The sequence below is a fragment of the Coloeus monedula genome, assembly GCF_965178545.1.
Source record: "Coloeus monedula genome assembly, chromosome: 16".
In the NCBI taxonomy this organism is placed as follows: Eukaryota; Metazoa; Chordata; class Aves; order Passeriformes; family Corvidae; genus Coloeus; species Coloeus monedula.
In genome coordinates, this window is record NC_138796.1 from 13,964,787 (window position 1) to 13,984,992 (window position 20,206).

A 20,206-nucleotide genomic window follows, 5' to 3' on the forward strand; every position below is an offset into this window, starting at 1 on the left:
ACACACACACCTCCTAGTCCATGACCTGGGAGCCCCATTTAAGCTCAGCCCAGGGCCTGGAGCTGTGTCTGTCTCCTGGATGGACCCTTGGTTAAATCCATTACACCTTTGTCCTGTCTCCTACTCCTGGCTGGGGTCCCAATACAGACCCCGGGCCTGGTTCATCACTTGCCTTGTCTGGGGCTGCTGATGGATTTGCACAGCTTGGGCACACTTGAATCCTGTCTTCCAAGACAGTTTAACCTTTTTAGGGCTGAGTCTTGGTGATCCTCCATGACATTTCCTGCAGACTCACAACTGAGTTCCCAAAGTAGCATCTTTTGATGCTTTAGGCCAGCTCCTCACTGGGATTAAAGCAGTCTGGTCCTCTAAATATCAAGCTGCAGTTACTAACAAGCTGTTTCCACCTCTAATTATAGCTAGAAAGCAGGACAGAATTGGCAAGCAGACTTTTTTCCCCCCTGAAAAAAGGAATGACTTAGCAAATTTGATGAAAACTGAGACCAAAGAAGTTCAGTGACAGGGATCCATGTTGGATCCAGAAATTACCAAAGCCTAGTTCATTCCTAGAGTTGATCAGGAAGAAGGAATAGGACAGGGAATATTTGGAACACAGAAGCACATGAATTCTTTCCTGGATTTAAGCAGGGCCTTTTGCACAGCCCAGGTAGCAAACTGCTCTCATTCTAAGCACCTAAAGCACTGGCCATGGAGGAAGGTCTCATGCAAACATCTGCTTGACTTGGTCCACCAGAAAATTTTAAATCTCTTTCAACATCCTACATATTCCATCTAAGTCTTGTGGATCATCTCCAGCCTCAGGAAGAGTTAAGAGCCAAACAAGGCTGACGCAGCTTTTAGCATTTGTGAAGGTTTTCAGTGGTGTTTTTTTAACTGCCACACTAATTAGAGGTGCTAAAAGCTAACTTGCAGGAACTAAAATAAAATAGTAAGAAACAACTTTTTGAGTTGGAGTACCCAGTTTTACTTCTCTTTACTCACACTGCTTCCCTCAGTAACCTGAAGAGTTTCTGTGATCACTGACAGCTCCCTCAGTTTGCCACTCACTCCATTTACCCAGAAGTAAGTAAAAGACAGCTTGGAGTGTCAGAAGTAAAAACAGGATCAAAAGCCAAAATGCACGTTCTGAATTCCAGATTTTCTCACTAAAGCCAGGCAGTTTGTGAGGAAGGCAGGTCCCCAGAGGGGATCTCATACCATACCTGCCCGAGGGCATGCTGGAGCAAAGTGGGATGGCCAACAAAGCGAACATTATCGATCTTCAATTCAAACTTTTTGCCACACATATCTGACTTGGTAGCCAAAATTGTTGCCAGGATGACATCCGAAAACCTTGAAGAGCAGAAACAGAAGTTATTACGATTTTCAAAAAGCACACCCCCAAAATATTCCTCCAAATACAGATATGTTTAACTTTGAAGCTGTTAAGGCGTTGTAAATTGTTACTAAATTGCTGTACCTGGAGTACCACCAATTATGTAAAATTAAGGACCCCTAAATTACATCCTCAGATCATCACAATTATAAAAAAGGAAGCATTCACGACAAAGACTGCAGGGTCATGCTCATTTAATTACATGCTCAGCAAAATACATTGAAAAGATTAGGTGCAGTTTGCTTAAATATAAAAACAGCTGGAGTTAGCCATTGCCTGGATTTAGCTGCAGGTTAATGAACTTACTAAGCAACTACATATTGACACAGCCTGTCACTCAAGCACAACAGAGATCTTTAAGCCACCCAGTATGGCAGAGGGGAAGGCAAGAAAGAGCTGATTCAATTAGGAGAAACACAGCCAGTGCTTGTCCTTCCTTTCCCAAAGCTCATCAGTGACATTCCAAGTTCCTCACTTAACAGATCTCAACCTGTGGTCAGCAGACAACTGGCACCTTCCAAGAGCTGCCTGGCCTCACCTGGGCTTTCTCATTTGATAAGCCACATTCATGACAGGGCAGGCCCTTCCCAAAGCCCAGCCATGGCATTACTGAATTGCTCTGGATTGGTGGGGGGAAGGCAGCAGCTCTGACACAGGAGGGCAAGTATCTACAAGGGGTCTGCCCTGTAAAACACAGCCACTGCTGCAAAACCAGCTAAAAATCCAATGTGACAAGGGAAGAATTCCACAACTGCTCTCTCCCATGGCCTCGCAACATCAGTCTGGTCTCTACCAACACTTGTTTTCCTCAAGGTGTTCCCTGGGACAGTGAAGCTCAAACCCACAGGGAAGAGGACCTCAGCTGCTAGAGAAAACTTGTTGCTCTAGCATAGGAGCACGGCAAGGCTTGTTATTAACAAGTTCTTTCCTCATCTGATTTCCCAGAGGCTCCTATTTAACCAAATGAATTTCAAACCACTTTCTGATGAGAGTCGGTTTTTAAGAATGAAAATGTTTATTTTCTTTTCTGTATTCCACTCAGGGATGTGTGTCCCTGCCAGACCATCCCCCTCCAGCAGGCAGGTGTCCCAGATAACCCAGTATCACTCAGAGAGGAGGGCAGGCATGGGTGTGTGCTGTGCTCACCTTATCTCTTGGCCACAAGTGATCTCTCCATGCCCAGAGAAAGAAGTAATGTACCTTAGTCCTGCTTCCCTCTGAGTCATGGAGAACTACAGAAATTAAGACAAATGCACTCAAGGGCACAGGGGGCATGTCCTCTATTTACAAATACTGGAGATGAAGGACCACACAGGTCCAAACTGCCAAAGCCCCTGGTGCTTTTACAAACAAGTCACCCTGACCACAGCACTCTGTTTACGTTTGGTTTATGGAAAGAGCAGCTGTGTACAAACATCCAGATCCCTGATTGCTCTGCTCCAAACTCCAAGCTAAGGGCAAGCAGAGACTAGCCAGAGATTCCTGGGGCCACTGAGCCCACGCTCCTCAGCCACTGGGCTGCACAACTTGGGAAGTTTGGGAGGAAAGGACAAAGCAACCTCAAACAGGACCTGGACTGACAGTCCCTGGAGATGACATTCAAAATAGAAAAAAAAAGTCACCATGACAGCAGTGAGCTTCTCCTCCTCTTTTTGCCCTGTTGAGCTGCTTGTTAATAAACTCATCATGGAGCCAGGAAGATGGTAATAGCAATGGATCCAAAAGGAGCATATGTTTTGGGGAGTGAAGGGAGAACGAGGGCAAACTAGAAAATGTCAGCTTCCTGGTAAGAAATTAGTTACACTTCCCTCCTCCAGTCTTGGCAAAGGATACCTGGGAGCTGATAAACTGATCATTCTGATGACTTTCACAAGGAATTACACCAGCAGATCCTTTAACAGATAATGTGGTGCTAAAGGTGGGAATTCAGCAGTTTCCCAGGAGAGCTCGTGACACCAAGAGCCCTGTCTGCCCTACCTTGTATGTGGCTCATTGGGGAGGAGGACATTAAAGGGTTGATTTGGGAAAGTCCTCAGTATCTTCTCACTAGCAGGGTCTTCTGTGTCTGGGAGAGTACTGGAATTGCAGCCAGATGACATGCTCAGGGACAGATAATCCTGACCTAGCTGCACCTGCTATCACCACAGGCTCTCCCAGGAGTCACCTGGACTCCAGCCCCATTCTCCTCCTCTGACAGCCTGGATTTATAGTTTTGCTGTCTGGGCTTTTTTAGCCCTCAGTGCTCTACACAATTTTGACATTTCTTAGGCCTCAAGACAATAGGGAAATCGAGGAACAGCAGATGTGTTATTCCCATTACTTCAGTTCATCACCTCATCTTAGAAAATAACACTTTTACTTTAAATATTTTAATACACATTTTCCCATCTCTGGGGTACGTTAAGACAACCTAAAAACACTGACTTCTCAGAGCCCAAGAGTTTGTTAGAAGCAGATTAGGTTTTGCAGTTGGGCAGTAACAGTCCCTTCTCCTTTTATGACATTAGTCTGATCATTGTGAATTCCAGAGGGAAGCAAACCTCTTCTGTACTACGGAATTCAGCAGGCAGAAAGTAAACAGAATAAGCGAAAGCTCTGATTTGCCCAAAATATCCTACCACTCCTGTCCCGAGCACAACATAGCAACAGCACACTGAAAAGAAGGGGGGGGAGGGGGAATTCAAACCTGAATTCATTTTTTCCCCCAAGAATGGATAATAACTTTTTCTATGCCACAGGAATTCAAAGCAAGGTTTTTATAAATAATTTTTCTTTGAAGTAGTTTAGAACAGGACCTGAGTATGTAGGTGAGGTTTATTTTAACCAGGAACTAGAGATACATTTTCTTACTTCTGAGGCCCTGAGTTAAGCACTTTTTTCTCCACATGTTTAATCATCCCCTTTAGCTGAGTGGGGCACCAAGAACAAGCAACCAGCACAGCTGCTCAAACCTGGATCCTCTAAAGAGCTCTCCATCATTACCCTGGGATTAGTTTACTCACTGATCTGTACTTTCAAGTCATTTCTCCTCAGAAAACAATTTGGTTTAGAGCTCCTCGTTGGAATAACTACAGTGCCAAGGCTATACTTGTTGCATTCCCAGAGACTCCCAGCTTTCTCCAATTCACAGAAGGGACAGTGCCACACCCATTCTGGATTCCCTATAGGAAGCACAGAAATGTTAGTAGGACCTTTGTAATTATCCTGGCATAAACCTATAGCAATACATTTCCTACAGTCACTGTGATTCAGCATATCATTTTCTCATCATTCAGTGTAAAACAGAAACCAGAAACAAAAGCACAATTAAAAGGATGGTGAGAAAAGAAAAGCCATTCTAGACAAAGGTGATTGTTTAGAACATTTTGTCTTACCCTGAAACCAATTGCTCATCAGTTAGAGGACATTGATCTCTGAAATGGGAACATGGCCATAAACACAAAACAAAACACAACAAAAGAAAATAAACGAGGCAAGTACACAAAATACAAAAGAAAAAAAAAAGATATAATATTAAAAACTAGGATGAACTATTAAGGGTTAAACTCCTGTAAAGGAAATACAACTGTTGAAAAGAGTCAAAAGTTAATGGAAGGTGAATTCCAGGGACATATTGCAGGCTTAGTTTGACAACATGGAGAAAACAGGCTAAGGTAACTTAGTCCTTGCACTAGCAGTGGCTGCTACCATGTGTTTTCCCACAGTACACAGCATTTATGGAGCTGGATTTCCATGGCACTTTTTAATTCACGCTTACCTCAAGAAAAACAGAAGAGGTTGCAGTCTGATTTAGAGCAGATTCTAAACCTCAGTTTCTTTCCTAGACTATTACTATCATTTTCACCAAAGAACCTCCCATGCAGCCCCAAATGACCCACAGCTCTTCCCAGCTGGTTCTAGTGCTTCCACACCCACAAGACTTAGGAAAAGAAGATGCCAAGTGTTTATTGTTGCAGGATTCTGTAAAGGGCCTGGCACACAGAGCCCCCACTGCTCCTGCAGGGATCCACACAGCAGATACAAGGCTGGCCAGACTCACAGCACACACGTGAAGTCCTTCTCTGCCCCTCTGTGTGCCCCAGGCAATAAGCACAACTTAGGAAGTGGAGGCTGAAAAAGCTTTCAAGGCAAAGAACCCTAAACCCTTCTTTACAACAGGTGTACAGAGCAGGACTCTGTTAGCACCTGTACTCACTTTTATATCAGAAACACCTGTTTCCATTTTAACAGTCAACTGCCACTTTTTCCCCCAATTAAGAAGATTAAAAAACTACTTGTTTCCTGAAACAATTTCATAAATGTACTGAAAAAATGAATCTGATGAAAGCTTCATACTACCCCACATTAGAAAGGGGAGACAAACTGAAAACCTCCAACAATCACTTAATACAAAACACAGCAGATTTCTGCCAGTCGCACTGAAAAGAGAACGTAGAGAAGCTAAATGACAAACTACACAAAGGGGTGATATTACAGGAAGGGTGTTTCAAGGAATGGGTGGATGAATGGAAAAGCACAGGCTTACAGAAAGGAAGCCTTTCAGAACAAATACAAGGAAGAACACTGGAGTCCAGTGAAAGAGGGACAGAGGAGACAGAAATGTTATCACAGGAGAACTACTGTTTGTTAGAAAGGGACATTCACATCCTTGTTTGTCAGTAACTTGGGTTTTTTATAACAGAAGCATTTGCTAAATTTGCTGAAACTCCTTCAGTTAGTCAGCTCTGCTACTAAAAATGCGAAGTCTGCTGTAACATATGTTACTATATCTGCCTCCTCATTAGAATATTTGCTTGCTGGCTGTACCACCTTCAGAAAAACTACAAAAAAAACCATTTCAAACCAATTTAACACAGCATTATCTTATGACTTCAAAGGAGTAATTGCCTCATATTTTTTCAGGGGAAAGAAAAAATCTAGCAGGCATCTCCATAAAGATTGGGCGGAGGTGTACTCCTGGTAAAACACTCAGAAACTGAAGGATGTTTTTGAAAAGTGCAAATTATGAAAGGCTGAGAAGAAGCCAACAAAGAGAGACACTTGACAAGCAATTTGTTTTGACAGTGACAGTCTTCTGAATACCTTTTTGTTGCATGGCCACCATCAACACACCTCAAACACTTTTGCTGCTCAACTTGCTTTTAGCAGGAAATAAAATATGTATTCTGAGGACCCAAACACAGCTCCATTGAGCAGAAATTAATACAGGCAAATACACACCAGTAACCTGGAGGAAGGATTATTATGAATAGGCTGCCATTGTCTATAAAAAACCAAAAAGCCTAACAATGACCAGGAAATTGAGATTGGAGGCCAAAAGAAATCCAATTATCTATACAAATATACATGGAAATGGAGTTAAGGCACCTAAACTGATCTAATCTTGTCCTTTCTGAGACCATGAAGAAATACATGCACCTCAACTGCTCTAGGAAAGGTCAGCTCCAAATTAATTGATCTGGGATCCAATAGCTCAGGGAAAAAGCAACAGTAAATCTTACCTAGGACACAATTGGTGCTAGACTGCTAATAAATTAAAGACAGCCATCCAGTATAAAAAAGGATGACTCCAACCCTCTTAAGAACTATTGCAGCTACAAGATAAATCTGAAATAACCTTTGTGCTGAGCATGCAGTGGGAAAAACCCAACACTACAACATTATCAAACTTGCCATACCCCATCAACTCAATCTACCAGTCTGCCCACTCCACAGCCTCAATTTGTGCCACCAAAACCACCCACGGGGGCTACTGACACGCAGGGATTGAAGGGAACCTTTTTCCAACTCTTTCTCGACAAAGTCTTCCAAAAACAATACAAAACCACTTCATAAATTATTTTTATTGTGGACAAGTCCAGACAGAAAATCATCACCACCAGAAAACAGACTGGACTTGATGCTGATGAACTCTCTCCATGGACTGAGTGCACTGAGTGTCCAGGAAGGGAACTGCTGCACTGCAGAAGAAGGATCTTACAGGGATGGAGCTGCCACTGAAGGAATGGCTCTCACAAAACCAGTTGCTCCATTTCTGGTCTCTACAATCTGATCTTCAGTGGAAACACACAAACTGAAGCAAAAATTCATGTTGGTGAGGAAAAAAAAATCAATGATGATATTGGTTGCATGGCACATGAAAGTTAAACCCCTTTCCTTTCCCAGCTTACAAATCAGGTGCATCTCCCTCCCTCCAGGGGATCTGCACTTTCCTGCCTCCACTCTTCCCTTAGAATCTCTTCTATTCCAAGGCACCAACTTCTGTTACTCCTAAAATTGCCTGATACAAATCAAAGTTGGAGCAATCTGTTGCAGTTTTGAAGATGCCTTTTTGTCTTCTGCTGGAAGAAGCATCTGTGTACTTAAAACTTGCATATTTTTTCCACCTCTATCAGCCAGTGAAAAATATGAACTTTGTCAACAAAGCTCTCTTGTCTAATTTAAATTAACAGCACTCAGTATATAAAGAGCATCAGCGTGTTCTTCTACTAGCAGGTTCCACTGAAGAGGATACATTTGGCTGTTACATCAGTTGTGTAGGATGCAGGGGACTTCAGACTTTCCCACTGCTGTTGGGAAAAAGCTTTCAGTAAAAAATCTGGGAACTAACACAATTTTGAAAGGGACCTTGAATTTCAGAAAGCAAATGCCCAGCCATGTAAGCAGCACGAGCAGTGTGCTGGACTCCAACATCCAGCATCTAGAAGAAATAAACTTTCAGAGCATATTAAATGCTGCTGCTCTTCTATTTCTATTTCATATGCATGGCAGACATAAGCAGATCTGAAAAAATTATTTAAAAAACACCCAAAGTTTAGTAACAAATACCTGACCAGGAGATGAAGCATGGATGAACTTTCATGCCCAGCGTTCTGGACATCACTACAATGAAACAATCTAAAATTTGTTTAGTGTAAGTTACATGCCAGCACATTCAGTCTAAAAATCCATTTCAGGAAAACACCAGCAGTTTTCTCATCTGACCATGATTTGAAATGATAAAAGCTTTTCCTACATCTCTGCAGTAACCACATATTGTATCACACTAATTCAGCAACACAGCAACATACAACACAGCCACACATTAAGTGCTTTGTCCAACCTGCCAAAACAGCAGAGGCAACAAGAATCAGTGTGAGACAGAAGCTGGTATCATTCCAACACCTTCTTAATCTATCTAGGGAAATTCTAGAGCCAGGGGTTTGAACAGCAACCAACAAAACCCCTGAGATAACCAGCAAACGTGTCCACTGAGCCCTCCTGCCCTCCACAGCCCAGTCTGAAAAGCCAGTCACCAGTTCCCAAACATAGAAATGCTTTGCTCCCACTGGAGCTGTGCCCTGTCCACACTGCACTCACTGGACACACAACCAAAGGCTGTGTTTGAAGGTTTCAAAGGCATCAGAAGAGGCAGGAGATACAAGTGACCTCAAGAAAAACGTGTTTTTGTAAGATCCCAGTCCTGGAAAACCAAATGAACTGATGATGTTGACAGTCACGTGGATAATTTTAATTTCAGCTAAACTATTCTCAGTCATAAAGATAACAGCAAGCTTACATTTTTTGGGGGGGAAAGCGATGATTACTTCTTTAGTACTCTTATATAAGAGAAGAGCAGCAACTTCTGCTTTTTATTAATACTGGAGATTAAAATACATATCACAAAAAAGATCTGCAAGTGAACTATGGGCCAACAGACAAAAAACCTTCTTCTCTCACAGATTTCTCTCATATCTAGTAGTGATAAATTTAGAACTATGCAGCAGATTTCAAATACTCAGAAAAAACTAATTAGAGGGTCCATCCATACATACACACATGCTGAATGCCACACTGCCTATTTTCAGTGCGTTTGCTACCCTCTGATTTCTGTACTTAAAAACTCTCTTCAAGTCTCAGTTTCTCTTTGAGCCACTGTGTCACTCCACTGACACAATGGCAGCTCTGTCTGGAGAAACAAAATTAGTTATTCATTAGTGCACAGCAATTCCATATGACCATTACATGAGCTAGGGAAGAAGTTGAGGCAACTGAATAATATATCCAGTTAGAAGTAGGCAGGTAAAGAAAAGTGGGATTTTGCCAAAGGATTAATACTCCCTAGTTTTGAAAGGGTAATATTGCCTTTCTAATGAGCACAGAATACCTGACCTATGCCTTGCCCAGAAAACAGCAGATTCAGCAGCATTCCCTCATGAGACAGTCCTCGTTACTAAGCACTAAGTTGCTCATAACTTGATATTAAAGCATTTTTTTTCCAGGTTGTCTTCTATACAGCCCAAGAGAACGTGCCTAGGAACTAGGAGGCAAGAGACCAGGAAGCTGTCTCTCCTCTGTTTCAACCTCTTAGGCCAGAAGAAATGTTTTCCCTCGTACCTGGAGTCCCCATCTTGATCTTCTGTGCTGTCACCAGAGCCATTCACAGCATATCGACTCCTTGGTTTGTCTGAAGCAAAAAATAAAGATAAATTTACCCAGGAACAATCTGCTTAATGTGTATTTGTATGTTTTTCTACTCTCACTCAAAAGAATGTAAAGAAAAATAGGAGAAAAATTTTATCCTTCAGGGGATGAAGAGGAGAAAGTGAAACATTCACAGAAACTGACACAGGTAATAGTTTGCAGTTCAAGAGTGAAAAGTAAAATTCTGGCCAATGCAATTTCCCTCCTTATTGCTCAGGTTTTGGGATAACTATAATGCTCCTGCAGTCTCATGAAGGGAAATCCTTTACCAACAAAAAGCAGGAGGGGGGTGGCAGGGAAGCAGCCAGCAAAAAAAAAAAAAAAATCTTTACAGATTTTACCTATAAAAATGAACAGGGATTTAGAGACAATTCTCTCCTGATAAAGTGACTCACAACCTAAGCAGGAGAGTCAAACTTCTCCTGACATACAGCAGTTAACACACAACCCAAATCACACAGCTTCATCACCCCGCAGCACCTTTAGGCCCTGCACCGATACTGGTCCCAGTCCAGCCACAGGCACTGTCCCGAATCACATGCCTCAAAGTAAGAGGGGCAACCAGTGCTAGCACCTGAACAGTCCCATGGTCCTGTTTTCCAGGAGAAATTAAACCTCCCCCAGCCCACTATTCAAGACCACAGACTAAAGTTTCATAATTTCTACCCACTACTGGTTAAAGCTAACAGTGTTCACTGAATCCCTGCTTCCAAATCAGTGCCTTCCTTCTCATCCTACCTCCTCCTTCCCCTGCAGCACCCAAAACCCACGGCATTCACCTGCCCCAGGGACAGCAATAAGGCACCGGGTGGATAATGACACCTGGCACGGATGTGGTTCAATCGACCTGGGACGGTGACGGGTCCAGGGGTACCCGGAGGGATTGAGGGCACCTGCAGGGCAGGGGCTGAGAGGGGCAGAGTCCCATGGGGGCTGTGAGCGGTGCGTGTGAGACGGGTGCCAGGTACCCACAGACAGTGAGAGGGGTGCCAGGCCCCACGGACAGTGTGAAGGATGTGAGGGGGGTTCCGGGCCCCCACGGTGGGTGTGAGGGGTGCGTGTGGGGTACCAGCGCCACAGGGGGAGGATGCCAGGCCCCGGCGGAGGCTGCTGCGGGCGTGGGGCAGCCGCAGCCCCCGGCGTCGGCACTTACTGTCCTGCGCGGCGGGGTGCTCGGCGCCGCGCTGGAACGGGAAGCGGAACAGCAGCTTGTTGCCGCGGCTGCCCGAGCTCACCAGGATCACGCTGATGGGGCTGGTGCTCTCGCCCATGCCGGCTCGGGCTTCCCGCAGGAAGGGCCCGGCCGCTGCGCCTTCCGCTTCCGCCGCGCCGCTACCGGCACCGGCGGGGACAGCGCGGCCGGGCCGCCGCCTCTGCCCCGTGCCCGGTGTCTGTGCCCGGTGCCTCTGCCCGGTGCCTCTGCCCTGTGCCCGTGCCCGGTGTCTGTGCCCGGTGCCTCTGCCCTGAGCCCGTGCCCGGTGCCTCTGCCCTGTGCCCGTGCCCGGTGCCTCTGCCCGGTGCGGCCCTGCCCCTCCATCCCACGGCCCGTGCCCACTGCAGCCCAGTGCCCCCAGTTCTGACCAGCACCTCACACACAGCTCTACCCCCAGGACAGCCCAGTGTTCCCAGTTCTAACCAGCACATCGCACCCCGTGGCCCCAGCCCCAGTACAGCCTGCTGCCCCCAGTTCCGACCAGCACCTCACGCATAGCTCCATCCCCAATACAGGCAAGTGACCCCAGTTCTGACCAGCAACTCATGCCCCCACGGCTCGTTCCCAGTACATCCCAGTGCTCCCAGTTCGTACCAGCACCTCACCCACATACCCATCCCCGGTTCTGACCAGCACCTCACACACAGCCCAGTTCCCAGCATAGCCAAGTGTCCCCAGCTCAGACCACCACTTCACACACAGCCCCATTCCCAGTACAGCCCAATGCCTCCAGTTCTGACCAGCACCTGGCACATACTTCCCCATAATCATCCCAGTGCCCCATGGACCCACTCCCTGTTCCACACACTCCCAGTCTATTCCAGTGCTTCACGTGCCTGCAACCAGCACCTTCCAGCTCAGCCCAGTGCCCCCAGCATGGCCCAGCACCCCCAGTTCAGGCCCGTTCCCAGAGAATGCCTGGTGCCCCAGCCCTGGATCCCTCCACAGGGGCTTCTGGATCCTGGACTGCCCAATGCTGTTGGCCACTTTGGGTCATTTGTGGGCTTTCAGCCAGTTCAGTCATTAACTGCACAACTTTCCTAAGAGCTGGTAGCAAAGAGCAGCAAGAGCTCATCACCCCCTGCCCCCAGACCCCCCCGAGTTATCACCCTCATGGAAAGAATAGACAGGCACTAGAGCTGCCTAGGGCAGTGCTAGAGTTGCCATCCCTGGAAGTATTCAAAAAACATGTGGATGTGGCACTTTGGGATGTGGTTTAGTGGTGGGCTTGATAGTGCTGGTTTAATAGTTGGACTCGATGAGCTCAGAGGGCTTTTCCAACCTTAATGATTCTGTGATACCAGGGTGCCAGCAGCGGGGCAGCTGTGGAAGTCAGACCTGTGGGCTCCCTGTGCTCATGGAAAGGCTGGCTTGGGCTTGTTGCTCGTGTTCACTTCACAGCTCTGATACACCCTGCCTCGTGGTTCCTGTGCTTTTACTCCTGCCTCTGGATTAGGAAGGGTTCCATTACTCTCCTGGCAGCAGTCTTGGTACTTTCATTTTTTTTGTGTTTAACCAAGATCAGAAGTTATATTTGAGGATGATCAGCAATTATATTTGAGGATGCCCTGAGGTTTTATGCAAATTCTTCTGTATTTCACTGCATTACTTAGATGCTTGGACACTTTCAGATATCCCCACTCTGGGTTTTACTCTGCAGTCCCCCCACAGACACGGGACAGAGGTGGGTGACCGAAGAGAGAGATGAGCAGCCCCAGCAGGGTGTAATCTGCAGGGCCATTCTGCACAAGGCCAGAGATAACAACTGAGCAAGAGAAGGTAATGCTGAGGGGAGAGTGTTGTCATGGAGTGATTAAAGACCACTCGTATTATCACAGCAGAGCATTCCTCCTGCACGAGCACTGGGCTGTCACGTTAAAATTTCAGTGTGTCTGCTTCAAAATATAATTTTACTTTCCTAAATAATAAATTATAGGCCTATCTGTCATTCCCAGCTCTTGAACATTTAGTTGTAGTTAGCCTTGTAGTTTAAAGCAATGGTTGCAAGTTCTTCAAGCCCTGGTAGGAAATTAAAGAGTAAAGCCAGGATTTAGACTCCACTTTTCAGACTTTCAAAATTTAATATGCCTCAAATATTTCAGAGTTAAAGCAAATGTATGTGCCCCTTTATCCACAGCATTCTCCTTGAGCGGAAAGCAGTCTCTGTGGATAACACTGGCTCGTGGAGAAAGTTATCCCTGATCTCACAGTGATGCCATTCAGTTGGATTTACAATCAGGGCTGTTGGAAATTAGAATCCCACTTTTACAATTAGCTAACAGGCCTGTTGCTTGCTTCTGCTGTTTAAAATGAGAAACTCTGGTAGCCAGCTTTTGGAACAGATTTTGGATTAAAAAAGACCTACATTAATTTTTTAAAAAAAATCACCTTTGGGGATTTCATGACAAGATTCATGACCTGCCCAAGGGTGGACATTCTGGAATGGGTCTGTGGATCATTGTGAGAAGCAGCAGCAAGACAGGAAGGCAGGTTTGGTGGGGTTTCCCAGAGGACATATCTTCACTACATGCCCTGTCACATAGGAGCAGCAGTGGTCATGTTGTCCAGCTCTATGCATTCCTGAGGCCAGGAGCCCCCTGTCTCACTACCCCATGGGTAGCTGGAGCCCTGGAAAGAGGAATTTGGCTGAGAGGTTCATGCAAAGCTGGAGACAGTAATTTTCCATGTTGTGTTGAGGATCAGGCTTCTCCCACCAGGCACGTTCCTGAGGAGTTCCCACAACGATCCCCTGCTGCACAGCCCTGATCCTGGGTGAGCAATTAACTCCTTCTAGCAAACCACTGTCACCTTTTGGCTGCTCTGGCTTTTGTGATAGTGCAGGAGTAACTCTCAGAAAATGAATTCGAATTCCACAATGATTTCAGTGATGATGAATCCTCCTGTGCAGACGTCACTCTGTGTGCACACAAACCTTAATCCTGCAGTCACAGAGGACCAGTGCCCAGGTTACACAAAATAGGAAGGAGTCCTGATGGTCTGTGCCTTATCCCCGTGTTTATCTGGGTCACAGCTTGGTTGAGTAACCCCTGGTTAAAAGCACTCTCACTGAGGAGAGCTTGGAGCACAGCCATGCAACACATCGTTTAAGAGGCAGCACTTTGGGGAGGAGGCAAAAACATTATGTAAATGGATATTTCTCAACAGCATCTTTATTTTCAAAGTAAATTTTCTATGGGAAAAGTCCAAGTTTTGGAAATGTGTGTAGCAAGGGATGATGAATACAGCCTCTCTTGATACTGCCATCCATTTAAGTTGTATAAACTGAATATCATGTTGTCCATGCCCTGGCTCTGCCTATGCTGTCAGAGGCACTTTGAGTTGGAGACTGCATTGCTCTGCATCTGTGTAGCCAGACAGAGTGAGCTCTGGGTTTTCAGGGCATGTGTATGGCACTACCAGTGGGAAGGTATACAAAGAGCCCTCTGATAATATTCCCTGTGGTAGAGCAATTGTCCCCCTTGGGTCTCAGATGAGTCCCCTTTTATATCCCCTCTTAAAGTGAGTGGATTACCCAGCCTGTGGTCAGGAGGACTGAGGAGGAGCTGTGGCACTGAACACAATCTGAAATTAAATCCCAGAAGAGTTGTTGGCATCCACAGAGGGGATGATAATTCAAGGTCACCAAACCCAGCCAGGCTTGCAGACCCAGAGGCCCCCAGTGCTTTGTGCCTGCTTTTTGGTAAAGCCCAAGTTTTATTCTAATTTGTGACAGATGGCATGCAGAGAGGCTTAAATTGGAGCCCAGTGCAGAGTACAAGGGGTGGATCAGAGCCCTTCTGCAAGTGCCACTTGCCCCAGGAAAGTGGGGACAGCAGAGGATACAGAAGTTTCTGTCTGACCCCATCCCTGGTTCTTACCCCACCACTGGTTCCTTCCCACCTGAGCCCAGGATGCAGTGGCAGAGGCACAGCCCCAGGAAAGTCGTGTCTATTTGTAGTGCATAGATCAACTCCTTCAGGCTATGGAGTCTGCCTAGAGAGGAGAAACCTATCCCCATGTGACAGCACAGAAGAGATTGCTGCCATACACACAGCACCTCAAACCCAGCACCTTCCCAGCAGCACAGCACAGCACAGCACAGCTCCCTGTGGCTCCTGAGAGGCTCCAAGGCCAGTGCACAGTCCTGTGGGACACCTGTACTTCAGGACAGGTATCCATAGGCTGGACATGCTCCAGTCCATGCATGACCCAAGGATCATTAGATCCCTAGAAGGGCTTTCCCCTTAGTAGGATGACCATGGCTAGGAAACACCCTCTGTAGCAGTGGGTAGTGCTGCTGTGAAACACAGACACATCTCTGGCTGAGACACACCAACCTTCTCCACACGAGTGTGTAGGGCTGCTTGGGCAGAGAACACTATCTGACCCCTCTGACAGTGCTCTGCACACAGCTGCCAGCTCTCAGTGGTGATGTCTGAGGCTGCTGTAGTTTATCAGTGTGGCAAAGAGATTTACCTCTGCTTTATGGGCTGGCAGGATATTTATTCCCAGAGGTTCTGCAGCAACCATCTCCAGTAGGGTATTTCTTTGACACTTTGCCCACTTATCTGTGATTACAGACCTGTGCTGGTCTTCGTTTTGCTTGTTTGGTCCTTCACCCATCTAGTGGGCCCATGCCCTGATGGTACCAGCCATCTGCTGTGGGACCAGGAGCTCCTGTGCATGTCCAGCACAACACAGCCAACACCAATTGGGATGCTGAGGGCTGTTTTATGGTGCAGGGGACAATTAACAGTGAGATCACACAGTCAGAAATCAAAGGTGTGCAGTCTGAGGATGACAAAAAAAAAGTCAGACTGGGCTTTCTCACACACACACTTTTTTCTAGCACCATACTCAATTTCACAAACTCTCTATTCCTGTATCCAAAGTGATCCTTACTACCAGTGCTGTTACAAGCAGCACTTGTAATCTGGGTCCCTAATTCTTTGCAAGAGGCTGGCAAAGTGAAGTCCTGAAGCAAATGGCAAAATCTGCACTTACTCTTAAAAAAATCAGGATTTCACTTCTCCTCTGAACTACACTACAGACCTCCCAGCCTGTCCCTACCATTCCCTACAAAGCATTTTATGTGAAATATTGTACATGGTACAGCCACGTATACTGGAAGTGGCTGGGTCAGAAAGGCCCAGAGTCTTTTGTTCACATCTGTGAACCAAGGGAAGAAACACAGACTCCTCTCCAGGCTCCTTAGTATGCTGGAGTCCACATGCTCCTCAGCTTAAAGATGTGTTCTAATGCTTCATCAATGGAATTTTGCAGCATTATCTCTCTGTTCATGTATCAATACATGTCCAGACAATTTCTTTGGACCACGTGGTTGCTAGGTTTAGAAGCAAGAAGCTGATAAGGCCGGCAGGCAAGGAGGGCAGTGTGCTGACCCTTGCTGAAGTAGCCAGTGCCTCTCGGGAGATAAGCGTCCCCCACTCCATGAGTGGGCCTCTGGAATGACCAATGAGTGTGGACAGGCACCAAGGTCTGCTCTCCCCTTCCCCTTTATAACCAGGGCTGCCAGGGTGGTGAGCCCAAACCTGCTCCGAGCCGTCACTCCAAGGGAACAGAGCCAGCACCTCCCGCACAATGCCGCTGACCCAAGCTGAGAAAGCCGCCGTGGTCACCATCTGGGCCAAGGTGGCCACCCAAGCTGATGCCATTGGGGCAGAATCACTGGAGAGGTAAGGCCCCAGCAGTCCCCCAAAGAGGGCTTTGCTATCGGGATGCCTCTCATGTAGAACTTGGGTGAATGAGAGCAGGCTGGGACCGGGGAGACTTAATGGAGAGTTGTGCTGTTTGATATGTAATCTTCAGGAGTTATATCTGTGCTACTAAATGCTTCAAAATCTAGCAGTAAACCATGATTTTTTAAACAATTTAATAGGGTTTTGTTTCTCCTTATAGCCATACAGAAGAATTCATAGCCAGAAGCACTGGCGAGGAATTCAAAGTCATTCCTACTCGGTGTCCTAAACACCATTATCCCTGTTAGGGGATAAACTTGAAGCGGTTTATTGTACAAGTGATGTGCTTTCTCTTACAGTTTTTATCCATTAAGAAAATAGTTATCCACCAAACTCACTGGATGCTCAGGTTTCATTGTTCCAGTTGGTAAGTAACAAACTGTTAGGAAACAAGACAGCTGGATCCCCTGCATGAAGCATGGCACAGTAATTCAAAGTCCGTACCAATTAAGCAAGCTGGCACAAAAGGGTCTGTAAATATTCAGAAATTCTCATGTTATTCAAAGTGATTTAAATGCTATTTACAGCTCACTTGAAAGTATTGCAATCCTCCTTTCAGGATTCTGAGTATCACTCATATCAATTCTGGTTTGTTCATTTTAGTTTGAAGGTCCTGGAAACTTGGTTATAATATAATACAGGAAATTTGGTGACAATTTCGGGGTTTAGTTTATTAAAAACAAAACCAAACCCAAAACTACATTAAATTTTAAATATTTTTTAACACTTAATTCTTCTCTAGTATGTACAGATTAACCTGCTGTATAATCTGCATGTGCTGCAGAAGGTTTACACTGCACTTGCTCTGAGGTTTTACCACCTCATACCATTTCTACTGCTGAGCACCTTCTTCTTGTTTTCCTCCAGGCTTTTCTTCAGCTACCCCCAGACGAAAACCTACTTCCCTCACTTCGATCTGAGCCAAGGCTCAGCTCAGCTCCGTGGCCACGGCTCCAAGGTCATGCATGCCGTCGGGGAAGCTGTGAAGCACGTTGATGACATTCCAGGGGCTTTGGCCAAGCTCAGTGAGCTGCATGCTTACATCCTCAGGGTGGACCCTGTGAACTTCAAGGTGAGTGAGCACAGAAACTTTCAGGGGTGGAAACTGCCATCACAGAATCAGAGAGCACAGGTCATGTGGGCTAATGGCACACAGTCCCTGACTGTGCTGCACAGCCTGCTTCTCATGTGATTTTTAACCTGGGATTGGGTCTTTTAATGGAAGTTCTGGCCCAGTGCAGGCAAAGAACTACTCAGGGGGCTCCTGTGGTTTGTGTTAGACAGACTCAAATCTCTGCTGTTTTAGCTGTAATTCATGAATCTGCCTCACACCTCAAGCTACATCACCTGTCTTGAACAAAGTTTTAATAAATTATGAACAGTCCCATTTTGTTGCACTTGAGGAAGGAAGGGACACATGGAAGAGGGAGTGGGATCAAGCAGTGCCTTGTGCCCTTTGCCAAAGACAGCTGTGCTTCTTCACTCCCATCTCAGGCAGCAGCACTGCCTGGTTGGGACACGTAGTTGTCATCCCAGAGCACACTGGGCACAAGGTCCATTGCAGACCCCTACACTGATACCTGGTACTCATTATGATGGATTTCATGCTGCTTTGCCTTACAGCTGCTTTCCCACTGTATCCTGTGCTCTCTGGCTGCCCGCTATCCCAGTGACTTCACCCCAGAAGTTCATGCTGCGTGGGACAAGTTCCTGTCCAGTGTTTCCTCTGTTCTGACTGAGAAGTACAGATAAATGGCCTCAACAGAGGGTGAGGGAGACCCATCTACATCCCAGCCCTGCTGCCAGGCTCTGGGGTATCACCCCTTCCTGGGCAGCTCTTTAAATCCCCCCTGCAGGGGCTCAGTCATCTGCAAAACCCAATAAATAATTCAAATGTGAGCTGTGGTCTCTGTGCTTTCATCTCGATGTGTTCTGCCCACACCTGACTGTTCAGGCAGGGGTGTTCTGAAATGTCTACACAATATGGAGGGGGAAATACTAAACTTTATAAATTCATGTACTAATTCATATACTAACAAATGTGTACTAATTCCCGTGCCGGTTCAGTGGGGGTAACATAACATTCAATAGGAGCAACATACCATTGAGCAGAAGCCCAGAATGGGCTGGAGCCCTGTGAATGCAGCTGCTCACCGAGGTATATCCACCACAGACTGTTTCCAGGCTGACCAGGAAAGAGTCTTGTACCCTGCCAGGACATTGAATGGATCCAGGCTTTTTGCTTAACCTATCCAAAACCCATCCCAGCCTGTTGGGAATCAAACCTGCTTTGCAGTGCAGGGCATTGTCCTGTCATGATTCTCTCCATGGGGCATGGACATGGTATCTGATGTGCTTCATGCTGTGGGTTGACCCCACTGTGCAGCCACTGCACCCCAGCTGCCCACTCACTTCCCCCCTGCAATGGGATGAGGTGAAGGGCAAAGGAAGAAAAAAACCAAGAAAATTTGGGGTCAAAATCAAAAAAACAAACATAAATAATTGTTTAGTAATTGAAGACTAAGTGGAAGCACAGGGAAGAAAACAAAACAGGGGATGCAAAGGCAATCACTCACCACATTCCATGGGTAGGCTGATGTTCAGCCAATTCATGAGTAAAAACCATGGATAACCCCCCTAAAACTCCCTCAAACCCCTTCTTTTCCCTTTGATGGCTGAGCATGGTGTTATATGGTTGGTTAGTTATCTTTGGTTAGTTGGGTCTATCTGCCTGGCTGTGTCCTCTCCCAGCACCTCGAAAGCTATTCCCTGGGTGGGGGCAGAGTGAGAAACAGAGACAGTCTTGATGCTGTGCAAATGCTGCTCAACAGAACCTGGAACATCAGTGTGTTACTGGGGGCAGTTTGGCCAAAACCTAAAGCACAGCACCATGTCAGCTCCTGTCTCAGAGACTTCTGGCGTGAAACAAACAGTGGGCGCACAGCCTTCAGCCTGCTCTGGTAGCCAGCCTGAGCCAGCACTGCAAGTGGCAGTCCCCATCTCATCCATGAAGTTTAGGGACTGTGTTTGGACAAGGGGGAAAAAGGTGGTGTGGAAGCTCTCAGGACACCAAATGGTTCTAAACATGTCACCACAGCAGCTTTTAAAGCATTCTGCATCCATGGATGTCAGGTAACCTGGTGGTTTAAATCTGTGACTGACATGCTCTGTCAGCATCTGGCATGTCCCTTAGCCCATGTTTGCACCAACTCCTTCTTCCTACAGAGGCTGAGAGAAGGATGTGAGAGTCAGAGGAAACGGCCTCAAGTTGTGCCAGGAGAGGCTTAGGTTGGATATTAAGAAAAATTTCTTCACTGAAAGCATTGTCAGGCACTGGCACAGACTGTCCTAGGCAGTGGTGGAGTCCCTGTCCCT

General features: G+C 46.3%; 2 protein-coding genes across 7 annotated transcripts in view; one reads left to right on the forward strand and one right to left on the reverse strand.

Moving 5' to 3' along the window:
* Positions 1–11,140, reverse strand: part of NPRL3 (NPR3 like, GATOR1 complex subunit) — a 41,640-nt gene extending 30,500 nt beyond the window's left edge. For 3 of the 6 annotated variants that reach the window (XM_082291989.1, XM_082291991.1, XM_082291987.1), the window contains exons 1-4: positions 11,013–11,140; positions 9,773–9,842; positions 4,771–4,809; positions 1,224–1,353 (exon numbers count right to left, since the gene is read on the reverse strand). In XM_082291989.1, the coding sequence (XP_082148115.1) occupies positions 1,224–1,353; positions 4,771–4,809; positions 9,773–9,842; positions 11,013–11,130 (357 nt within the window). In that variant the 5' untranslated portion in view covers positions 11,131–11,140. The remainder of the gene's footprint in view (positions 1–1,223; positions 1,354–4,770; positions 4,810–9,772; positions 9,843–11,012) is intronic. The other 3 variants (XM_082291990.1, XM_082291988.1, XM_082291992.1) reach the window with 2 other exon arrangements.
* A 5,533-nt stretch (positions 11,141–16,673) lies between these two features.
* On the forward strand, positions 16,674–18,583 carry LOC309579281 (hemoglobin subunit pi; the record flags this gene model as incomplete). The annotated part of the gene is made up of 3 exons (XM_082292512.1): positions 16,674–16,768; positions 17,699–17,903; positions 18,455–18,583. 3 exons carry the CDS (start codon positions 16,674–16,676, stop codon positions 18,581–18,583), a joined length of 429 nt encoding a protein of 142 aa, XP_082148638.1.
* Between the last annotated feature and the right edge of the window lie 1,623 nt (positions 18,584–20,206).